At 37.2% G+C, this 11,182-nt stretch overlaps 1 protein-coding gene and 1 pseudogene across 1 annotated transcript; both read right to left on the bottom strand.

Moving 5' to 3' along the window:
* Nucleotides 1-3,929: 3,929 nt before the first annotated feature.
* LOC149253702 (protein STAY-GREEN, chloroplastic-like) lies at nt 3,930-5,195 on the bottom strand. The gene is made up of 4 exons (XM_089454574.1): nt 5,076-5,195; nt 4,683-4,856; nt 4,245-4,412; nt 3,930-4,034 (listed from the first exon to the last, which is right to left on the bottom strand). The coding sequence occupies exons 1-4, from the start codon at nt 5,193-5,195 to the stop codon at nt 3,930-3,932; spliced, it is 567 nt and encodes a 188-aa protein (XP_089310700.1).
* A 2,372-nt stretch (nt 5,196-7,567) lies between these two features.
* Nucleotides 7,568-8,092, bottom strand: LOC149253701 (glutathione S-transferase F10 pseudogene; annotated as a pseudogene).
* Nucleotides 8,093-11,182: the final 3,090 nt, after the last annotated feature.

Below are 11,182 nucleotides of genomic sequence, written 5' to 3'. Positions count from 1 at the left end.
TTTCATCGCTGAGCCATTGGAATGGTCAAACATTGCTACCCTAATTAACATACCGATTTTCTTCAAAAGCGAAAGCGTTGGTATTTATCCCCTCTTGTTGAAGTCGATATCACTCAATGTCAAATTGTGGAAGTCTGGCTGAATGTGTGCTCACAGGGTGAAAGAAGATTGTTGAGCTACTATACATAGTAATTGGGAGCTCATTGTCGTCGTAAGTCCCAGGACAGAATAAACTGAGACTGAGTTTGGTTTGAAGGCTTGTGGGAGTTTGTCTTTGGGGGTTCCTTGTGGAATTCAGGAGCTCGTATTGGCATAAAATTGCAGAAGACCGAGCTTGTCATACTCAGGTGGTTGAAACCACTATTGTACAATGTCAGAGGAAAAGGTTGCCCTTAGGTACAATTTCTGGGTATTGCAAAAGTGGGAAATCTTCATCTTCACAGTTGAAACTTCTACCGAGGTTCTATATTTCAGTACCATTCTCTTATGTTTCCAGATATCGCTATTTTTAGTTATATCTATGTGTGAAGCAAATAAATAAGTACTAAACATTATTGATAAGGGTGGACTGATATCTAAAGGAATGTGCATTGGAGGCTAAAACAACAACAACAACAAAAAGGGGGGGGGGGGGAGTGCATTTTTGGTCATTTGATTGTTTTTATAAATACATTGTTGATTTGATTGTCTGAATAATGGAGAAAAATCATGGATTATTAGAGTTATTAAGCACTCTAATCTTATCTACTGATGGAAGTACAGTTAAAGTCAACAAAAACACTCTCAGAGATATTCAAAAATCTTTACAATATGCACAGGAAAAGATTGATTTTTTGCAGCTTGAATCTTAGCTACAGCAAGAAGAATTAAAACAGAGGAGTCATTCTGAACATGTTTATGTTCAGAACATTGAGAAAGCAACCCATAAACAACAAGTCAATAATGTTACCGTTCATTCAAATAAAGCAGCAATTGTACATGCAGATGCAGAAACTCAGTCTGCACTTCCCAAACCCATCATCAGACCTTGGGAACAGCTTGTCCACAACAAGCACAGAACTGGTCTTGGATATGACAAGGACTTGTCCTTTCATATTCCAGACTACTCAAAGTCCATTCAGTTTCAGAGTGTTGTATTTATTCATGACAGTTCACCTGCTCCTCGTGACAATTCACCTCCAGCTGTTCCAGATTCTACTCCTCCTCCACCGCAACAACAACAACAACAAATTGTGAAATGCCAACACTGTGACCGAGTTGGCCATTTGAAAGATCATTGTTTTGATCTTCATCCATGTAAGCACTGTCATAAAACCAGTCATTCTTCACACAGATGCTTCAGCAACAAACACCCTGCAAGAACAAAGATTCATCTTGGATGGATCGCTTCTTGGCAATGGGCATCAACAGCTAAGAAGATATTCCAAACACATGTCAGAACTTGTTCCAGAGTATTGAACAGTCTTGCAGTTGAGTTTTCTCCATCATCTCACCTTGTATCTGACAAGGAGGGAAATGATGGTCATCTACAAGCTTCAAAGTCACATCAAGCAAGCCTGAGCCACAACTTGTCACACTAGATTTAGAGTTGTAGCCAGAGACAAAGATGCCCTGAATATGCCTTCAGTTGGCAATCTGGGACACTTCCTCTAGCAGAAGACTTCAGCTTCTTGCCAGTGTCGGAAGAATTCTAGGAACAAAATTGAGAACACTTCCTCTAGCAGAAAACTCCAGCTTCTTGCCAATTTTGGAAGAGTTCCAGGAATTACATTAAGCATTCCAGAGTTGTTGGTCATCCTTAAACCATCACAGGTTGAGACTTCCCTTTTCAGGTTGAAGTTCTCCCTTTTATGCGAGGTGAGACCTCCCTTTCATGGTTGAAGGTTTCCCTCTTCAAAACAATAGGAGCACTTCCTCTAGCAGAAGACTTCAGCTTCTTGCCAGTTTTGGAAGAGTTTCGGGAACTGCACTAAGCGTTCCAGTGTTGGTGGTCATCCCTAAACCACCGCCTTTTATACCAACATTTCATAGAGCAAATTCGGCCTAGTGCTGCCATGCATTTTTGCACATTTTGTATTACAACTCTCTTCTTGGACTCATACATAACCCTTCGGATTAAGGGGGGAATGTTGGACACCTAATCCTCAATGGGTTAGTGTGGAAGCCAAATGGACAAAAGGAGTCCAAGAGACCTTGGGATGTGAAAACCAACGGTCACATAATGTACTATAAATGTATATCTCTTGTTAATAAAAATTATACTGCATGTTTTATCTTTCCTATTTGCTTTTGCCCATGTGTGTTTAACATAATTTATAATTGTTAAAAATATAAACCAATAAGTAATTCACCTTCTAATTACACATTAAAATAAGTAATTCGTATTAGATTAAATATATATGTAAATTATTTACTAAGCTTCCACAACTTTAAGGTAATCAGTTCCATTTGTTCTTAGCACAAATTTTGTACTCATCCTAACACTCAACTCATATCTAGTAATTAAGTAATATATTTAAATTAAATAACATTTATATACCAACCTCAATTGATCTTTATCTAAATTTTGAATATTTATAAGCCTTTTTTATTTATTTTTAATAATAAATATTTATTAAAAAAATTGAGAATGAAAACTTTATATTTATATTTACATTTTCTTAATTCACATTATATTATCTTTTAAAATTGATTAAAATTTATATTGACTTTATGTAAAATTTATATTAACTTTATTTCAAATTTATATTAACATTTTATTTTTTATAACAATATATATACAAAAATATTATATTAAAAAAATTTATATTTATATTAAAATTTATAAAAAAAAATTATATTTAAATAAATGTTAAAAAGATTTATATTTCTGGGTTAAAATATATTTAAATAAAAATATATCAAGTAAAAATATAAATTATAATTTTAAGCAAAAATATATTTAAATCACCATTATTTCAAGATCACTATTATATACGACCTAAGAAAAGCACTGAAAGCACTGATTTATTTGTTTTCGCGCCTCCACGCAAGCGTTTATCTTGCTTGAAAAAAACAAAAAAAACCTCTATTTCTTTTCACTACTGATATTAATATAAAAATAACTTTGTGGTTCTGGCAGCCAATCGTTGTGTGGTTTTCTTTGCCTTTAGCTGCTAAAGAAAACCACAGGAAAAACCCTTCGTCTCTTTTTCCACGCCTAACCGATACGTTTCCTTTTTAGCTTTGAAAAAGAAAAGGGTTGTATTTTTTAAAATACTACTATCAATTCAATACCCGTGAAATAGATTTGTTTTTTTCAACGCTATTATGAATGTAACATTTTTTATTTTCCTCTAGGTGAAGAGCTCTCTTTCTTTAAACGCATTGCTTGATGACAACAATCTGTCCACACTTGGTATCGTTTATTAGTCCCTGCCTTCGGCATGGCAGGGACTTGGTATCGCTACTATAGCGATCGACCACTTATGAATTGATCAGTTGATCCATTTTGTAGCGATCGATCAATCGTTTGACCATTTATTAATTTATCAGTTGATCTGTTTTTTTTGGGTTTTCTTGTATTTTAAATTTATTAATTTATCAGTTGATCTGTTTTTTTGGGTTTTCTTGTATTTTAAGTAAAGTATGAAATTGTTAGCCAAAGTTTTAGGACTGAAAGCATTCTACCTCTTATTACAAGCTTTACGTGGCCCTATGCAAGAAAATTGCAAGAATACCATTTTATCCAAAGTTCGATTTTATATACAGTTGCCAGTTTCTTTATATCAAAGTTTGTGCAATTAATTTATATCAAAGCTTTTGCAACCATATACTTCGAAGCCCTTTCAAGGTCCTTTCCACATGTCTATCAAGGCCCTTTCCAAATGGCTATTAGCGTGCAACTTTGGTATGGTAAAACATAGTCGCGCAGAAGGCTCAAGCAGAAACTAGGGCCACTCCTTTACTATTTCGTCGTCGTTTTGCAAGATTTCAATTCCAGCGTTTGGACGTGCTCCAGTTCCTTGGTATGCCTGTTTCGTTCCTTTGTATATCTGTTTTCAAAATGGCATATATGTTTTCATTTTGAAAGGTTATAGCTGGTCGTCAGTGATAGGCATAGACAACATGAGAGACAACACCTATGAATTCATGAATTTGTTCATTAACCCCAACAAAATACAACAAGCTAATAAAATTTATTGCAAATATACCTTGAAATCTTTTTAAAAAAACAAAGAAATGAAGGAAAATAAGAGGCGTACCACAGGCAGTTCCTTGCGGAAGATGTAAAATCTAAGTCTGGCAATGGCGTCCAGGAGCCAATGCCCTCCGCTTATATGACAGTGAACGTGCAGAGACATTTTTCGCTGACATTTCTTCCACTGCGCAAGAACTTCGTCTCTCTGTAACCTGTTATACCATCCCTGCAACTGTGCACATATATAAAGAAATAACAGGCTTTAAACTTCTGAGCCATAAAAATCCTATTTTGTGCACATATATAAAGAAATAACAGGCTTTAAACTTCCGAGCCATAAAAATCCTATTTTGTGCACATATATAAAGAACTCACAGGCTTTAAACTTTTGAGCCATAAAATCCTATTTTGTGCACATATATAAAGAACTCACAGGCTTTAAACTTCTAAGCCATAAAAATCCTATTTTCAAAAGATTCAGCAAAACAGAACACGGGCCGACCTGATCTTTATTGATTGTTTGAGAAATAGCCAACGTTAACTTGGCCGTGATGTCGCTGTGTGTGAGCGTATAAATCCTCAGAAAATGCCCCGGATGATTCTCTTCCTGTGCTCCAAGAAATAGGACCTTGAGCTTCGATGCCTGGAAGACTGCAGGCCCAAACAATCTCGCCTCCTACCAAACCAATGCCAAGATTCAGTCCTCATAATCAATGAATTAACAGAGCACAATGGAAAAAGATTTGCCGCGGTGAATCGCTAAGATTACCACACGAGTACTACTAGGTCGGGGTAAGCTGCTATTAATTCGATGTTTGTTATTGGACTATAATTGATAGTCGACCAGAGCATTCCAGGGGCTCCCACTATCCAGAAAGCTAAAGGAAAACTTTACCTTCGATTTCCTTGTGAACTGAGATTGTGGATTCTGTGGTGCAGATGAAATCCGTCCACCGGAATGGGGAAAGGAGTAGCATTGCTGTGTTTTTACAGCAAATGATGTTGCTACCGCCATGGCTAGGGTTTCTGATTATATTTCAGAAGTTGAAGTTGTTGCAATAGCTAGGTCATCGGTCATAGGCATAGACAACACGAGAGACAACACCTGTAAAGGCGGGTAGAGCTGCATTGCATGCAGTGTTGAGAGTAGATTCAATAACAGAGGTGCATGGGGTGGATTATTGTAATCAAAGCTAGACGAATATGGCAATATTCTTGCACTCTAGCGAGGTTGGTTAAGGAATTGGAATTCCAACCAAGATGAAGGAAAGACAAGTTGTCTATCTTGCAGTTTGAGCTATCGCATGCGAGACAAGTTGTAGGGTAGTGGGCCCAAAGAGTTAGACAAATGGTAAATTTGTGGGCCCACAACGTAAAATGTGGTGATTTATTACTACTTTGTATGTGACATCTCTGCATGCACTCCAAGTGTCTTTTGCAAAGGTACATCTCTACATCCATTACAGGTTTTGCATTAGCAACATTCCTTGATAGGTATTGAACTTACAATGTTTACTTCCCTTACTGAGGAATTTCTAATGTGACAGTTGTATCCCTTTTCAAGAGGGAGTTTTCTGAATATCTCGGGAGAAAAATAATTGGGTTTATTCTCAGGGACATATTGTTCCATAGCTAAATCTGTCCTCAGTTAGGCTTTTTTTTTTCCTTACCTTCACCTCCGGCTCGATCATTTGCAGCGAGGCCTCTGCGCAAAAAAACACTCTGCAACTTGGCGACTCATCCTCCAATTCACTCTGGCAGATTGACATTTCAAGTGAGGTCTTCTTTTTCTTTTTTGTAGCCGGGTCTGCCACGGTCTCTCCTCAATTGTGTAGCTTGGTTTTTTTGGTGTTCGTTCTAGGGTTTTCATTGTTACCCTACAACATACCGTGCTTGGTGTATCATTTGGTCAAAGCGTCGATTCATCAAGGTATTTCCTGGCGGTATTTTCTTTTGAGCATCTTGGTTTTATTATAGAGGAGATTTACAAATGAAATTTTTTCATGGCAGAACAAGTAGCAAGGTCAGAGGCAACAAACTTGATTCTTCGCCTGGACAACCTAAAGAAGGTGCATGTAAGGGTTTCAAAATTTACTGGGGATGAAATTGCTCTCTGGGGTTTCCAAGATCTTCTGGAAAAGCTTCGATAATTATAACAGAAAATCATAGTCAATACTGCAAGGGCTGTTGGCGTTCTTTAGACAAACTAATGACTCTTTATTTACAGAACAAGGGGTTTTCCTATAGGCGTGGGGTTGAATTGGTATTTTTATGCTTTTGCATGATTACTAAGCTTAGTTTTTTTCTTCAACATTTTCACGGTCAGTATCTCATGACATTTTACCTTTTGAAGTCACTCCAACTTTATTTGGCATGCGTTTTTTTTTTTAATGTTTTCATGATGCTTGTGAGTTCTGAACTTGATAACACAATTATTCTATGTGAGTGTAAGGGTGAGTTTCTTTGGGCATTTTCCATTAATAAACATGAGAGTTTTTAGCATTTTCCATTAATAAACGCAAGAGTTTTTATAGCATTTGATTTAAGTTTTTTACTTGCCATGGATAAATACTATTTAAATGTTTTCTGTCATTCTGTTTTTCTTTTAAGCTATAAATATTGTAAACCTTTAGCTGAAAGTCGAACAAATTGTCTTTGAAAAGCGTGTCGATAGAACTATTGGAAATTTGTTCTGTTGTACCATAGTTAAGAGCCAAATACTTCATATATAGTTCAAATTGTGTTTAAGAATTTTTTTAGCATTGACCACTCCGTCCCTGGTGCCTATTTCAGATTCAGCGAGCAATCATCTTTGCGGGCACTATAGCCTTCTCTTCTGCAATAGAGTCTAAAGATCAAACTTTTCCAACATCTGAAGCCGACACTTCCAAGGTGTAAGCAATCTTCCAAGGTGTAAGCAATCTGGCTCTCAAATTTGAAGATTTCACAATTGAAGAAATTGCCGACAATGAGATGACGATGAAATTGATTTTTATTTGTTATTCTGAGCGAATTGATTTACTCGACAGAAATTTGAATTTTCTTCTAGATGCAAGCTTTGAATTTTCTTCTAGATGCAAGCAAAGTCTGTTCGAACTGTGTTGGCAACATCGCCAACACATCGGGTTACATCTGGTAAACATGCATGTTGATGTATTTCACTGTGGACGAGTGGTTGACAGATGGGCCCACTCAAAACATGTTAAAATAGGATGCCCTGCCTCAAGTGACGGAGTAGCCGCGACGATCCATGCTGCGGGGCTTGGCCTATCTAGCTTCCCTGCCCTAGAAGCTCTCTCACCATCCCCTTAGTCTCCTTCTTAGAAACTCGGCTCTCGACTAGGTTACCCAATGAGCTTGCTGCTCTGTCTGCCTATTGCTTTGTGACTACAGGTTCTCTTGTGGATAGCTGGGTCTTGCCTGGGATCTAGGTATCACCACCAGGGCGCTACCGCTTTCCGGGCTTGCCAAATACTTACTCTCAGACAATCTCTTCTCGTACACGTCCAGAGCATTGGAGAACTTCTCCTCATTCTTCGCAATTTCTTTCTGGTTCTGAGGAATGCCCCACAACGGAGCGAATGCCAGTTGAAATATTAGAAAGGAACTGGGAGGATTATAAGTCTGGCTTTCGACCTCCATCCACTGCTCAATCATAGCTCTCTCTACCAAACTCTTACCTAACAGCCCAATGGTCCCCTGTGCTGCGTACTTCTCTGCAATGTACCGAACGATGGCCCTCGATTCTGCATTAACCATAAAGCAAAAAATGGATAAGTAAAAGATGAATCTCTAACAAATTGCCATAAGTTTCTAGATGCAGTTTGAGTAATTATGTGATATGTATGGATACAAACCAAAAAGAGTCAGAGCGCCGTCCTCGAGCATAGGTACCTGCCCGAAGGGCTGCATAAACGAGAACCCATTTCATTAAACCTTAAATTAGAGTTTCTGCTTTGTGTTCTCATCGTGCATGTTATGCTTTGTGTTCTCATCGTGCATGTTAGGTTATCGCATGATAGAAAAGCAGTAAGATTGTTGGCCCACAGCGTCAAACAACCAGTAAAATCATCGGCCCACACGACCAGGCAGGTGGAAAGTCAGAAAAGTGGTGATTTATATGCGATGATTACAAATCTCTGTATGTTACATGTTTGCATGTATTCCACATGCCTTTTGGAAAGCTCTAACAAGATGTTGAGGTGTCCACAACATGGCTTCTAACAGGATGTTGAGGTGTCCGAACATCTACAATCTCTTCCTATTCTTGGCTTGGTTTCTGGTGGTTTCTTTCTGGTCATCTATACTGCTGTTATCCCCTCATAATTATTGTTATTATTTCTTCCTGTAAGCTTAAATGGTTATTATTTCTCCCTGTAAGCTTATTTTCTATGGTTTCATTTTCACGTTTTAGTCGGTTTCATCAGAGGATTTACAGAAACCGAGGAGGCAGAGCAACCGAGGATGAAGGAGGAATAGAGAAGGAAAGGGTGTTGTTAAAGCAGGTATTGTTTTTTCTCCAAGTTCCAAGACATGGAGCAAGACATATTTTCACTGTTTGGTTGTTATAATTATAAATTTCTATTATTATTTTTTATTTTTTATTTTGTTTTGGGCCTTAACTTTACAATTGTTTATTTTTGACACGATCAATCCCTCTAAAATGCTTGAAAATTTCACAGAACATTGTATTTCACGAAACAGTGCTTGAAATAATCAGTATCTGTTGTTGCACAGAACAGTGCTTGAAATAATCAGTATCTGTTGTTGCACAGAACATTGTATTGGGCGCCAGGTATTATGATCATTATGGTCACCGCAAACCCATTGTTAAGACATGGACTGATGAATCATTACAGTCGCACAATATTATATGTCGGCAGGGACTCCCGGCTGCTTGCGTCCCTTGTTAAATTTTTATTTAAATGTTAAATTGTCTATTGCCTGTTACCTGTTTAAATGTTTTGACCAGTAAGTAAATGGTTTTACCTATTAAATTATGTGTTTTAATGTTTTTAACTCCAGGGGCAAGGCCGAGAAAGCGGCCCTCCCCGGATTGTCTGTTCTGTCATCGACCCCTTCACTCGCACATGCATATTTTCCCTCTTTTTTATAATTTTAAAAACATATATTTTTCAATTTTTCCTTTATACTATTTTTATTATTTTTATTTTTTCTTTCTGTATTCAAGTTTCTGTCATCCATAATGAATTAAAGAAAGTTTTTTTAGTAAAAATCACATGAGAGAATTTTTTGGCCGACGAGTTTCAAACCAACAAGTGTGGTTTATCTCCAGATGAATCACACTTGTTAGTTCAAAACGTGTCGACCAAAAAATTCTCTCATGTGATTTCTACCGAAACACTTTGTTTAACTATTCTCTCATAAGTGTGGTTTATCTCCAGATGAATCACACTTGTTGGTTCGAAACGTGTCGACCAAAAAATTCTCTCATGTGATTTCTACCGAAACACTTTGTTTAACTATTCTCTCATAAGTGTGGTTTATCTCCAGATAAATCACACTTGTTGCTTCGAAACGTGTCGACCAAAAAATTCTCTCATGTGATTTCTACCGAAACACTTTGTTTAACTATTCTCTCATGTGATTTCTTTCTACCAAAAGACTTTGTTTAACTATTTTTTTTGTTCAAATGTTTTAACGCTAAGGGCCTTCATCGAGCGGGCAATTTCCCTATCGTTTCTTGCTATCCATGTTTTCTGCACACTTCAACAACAAATTCTATTCAACAAAAAAATATCATTTTCTAATCACATCGTACAAACCCTTTACCAAAAAATCAAGGGAAAAACCTACTAGTGCGCTCCCATTCTTCAAGTCCAAGGAAAAAAAAAGGTTGAAATAGATTGCAAACCTCAACAACAACAACACAGACGCTTAGAAATTCCCAATCCCTGCAACTTAGCCAACTGAAATCTCTGCAGCCCTAAACCACTAATTGAATTTGCTCGAAGCAGTAATCCTTAGCAAACCATAACATTGTACCCTCCCCAACACACAAACTCCTAGGCCAAACATCTAAAGCACCCACAAAAAATGCTTCCTACCTACGACACACAACTACTGTGACGGCTTCCATGGTTGTCCTTTACACTTCCCCTCCCAACCACAGCTAAAACATTGTGCAACACGTCTATAGGCACAGGCCAATAGGAAACGCCTTCTTGCAAAGCATAATGACTATGATGTCCACATCTCATACATAGGCTAAATAATCCTTATATAATGGCTATCTTATGTCATGTGGTGCCACACATCACCCATGAGCTATAGAGGAAAGTAGAAGGTATTTAACCCTATCAATTTATGTTAAAATATAGGCTCTACCCTAAGATCCATTCATGGTTTTGAAAGTATTGATATGTCAACAATATCCCATATTAAAACCAATTTCTTATGTAAGTCTTATGTGATTACTTGAGGCTAAATATATGAACAATAAATCTCATAATTGAATTTGATGGTCTAAGATTGTTTATGCCTACCCTATACCAAAACTTAGGCATTAAAGTCATCATGGTGTCTAAAACTTTGAAATGGACACCCTGTCCTAGTTGATATTCTTTGTGTAGGGCCTAGGTGGTGGTCTAAGGCCCTATGAATGATCCATATGTTCTAGAGACAATTTCTTAGCTTAGGTCTTGTGAGAAATCATTAGTATACCATAACTCTAAAGTGACCATGTCCTACTTTGAGAGAAAAAATTTCCTACTTAGGACCTTTAGGACCTTGTAGATGTTCGTTGAAACCCAAAGAAAAATTACATGGCTGAAAGTATTTCGTTAGCCCTTGAAATGATCATATAAACCCTATAAACCGTTCCTTATGTGTGAAACCTCTAAATGGAGACCATATATAAGTCCCATAGAAATGTTATGTGTGATAACTTAATACCAACACATAGAAAATGATCCAAGGAAAATATTGTATCTTAATACTTTTGATTTTGTCCTCAAACCATGTCACAAGCTTCCAAAACCA

The sequence above is a fragment of the Pinus tabuliformis genome, chromosome 7 (genome assembly GCF_031772625.1).
Source record: "Pinus tabuliformis cultivar Carrire ecotype Pingquan chromosome 7, CPIR1, whole genome shotgun sequence".
In the NCBI taxonomy this organism is placed as follows: Eukaryota; Viridiplantae; Streptophyta; class Pinopsida; order Pinales; family Pinaceae; genus Pinus; species Pinus tabuliformis.
The sequence above is the reverse complement of the archived record's forward strand: the minus strand, read 5'-3'. Positions and strand labels throughout refer to the sequence as shown.

Bases quoted from the DNA above. Each gene is read 5' to 3' on its own strand.
- LOC149253702 (XM_089454574.1), bottom strand. From the start codon at position 5,195: ATGGCGGTAGCAACATCATTTGCTGTAAAAACACAGCAATGCTACTCC. The intron at 4,857-5,075 runs GTAAAGTTTTCC...TTGGTTTGGTAG, and splicing joins AGTTCACAAGGAAATCGAAG to GAGGCGAGATTGTTTGGGCC. The intron at 4,035-4,244 runs GTACGCCTCTTA...TTTTGAAAACAG, and splicing joins TCCGCAAGGAACTGCCTGTG to ATATACAAAGGAACGAAACA.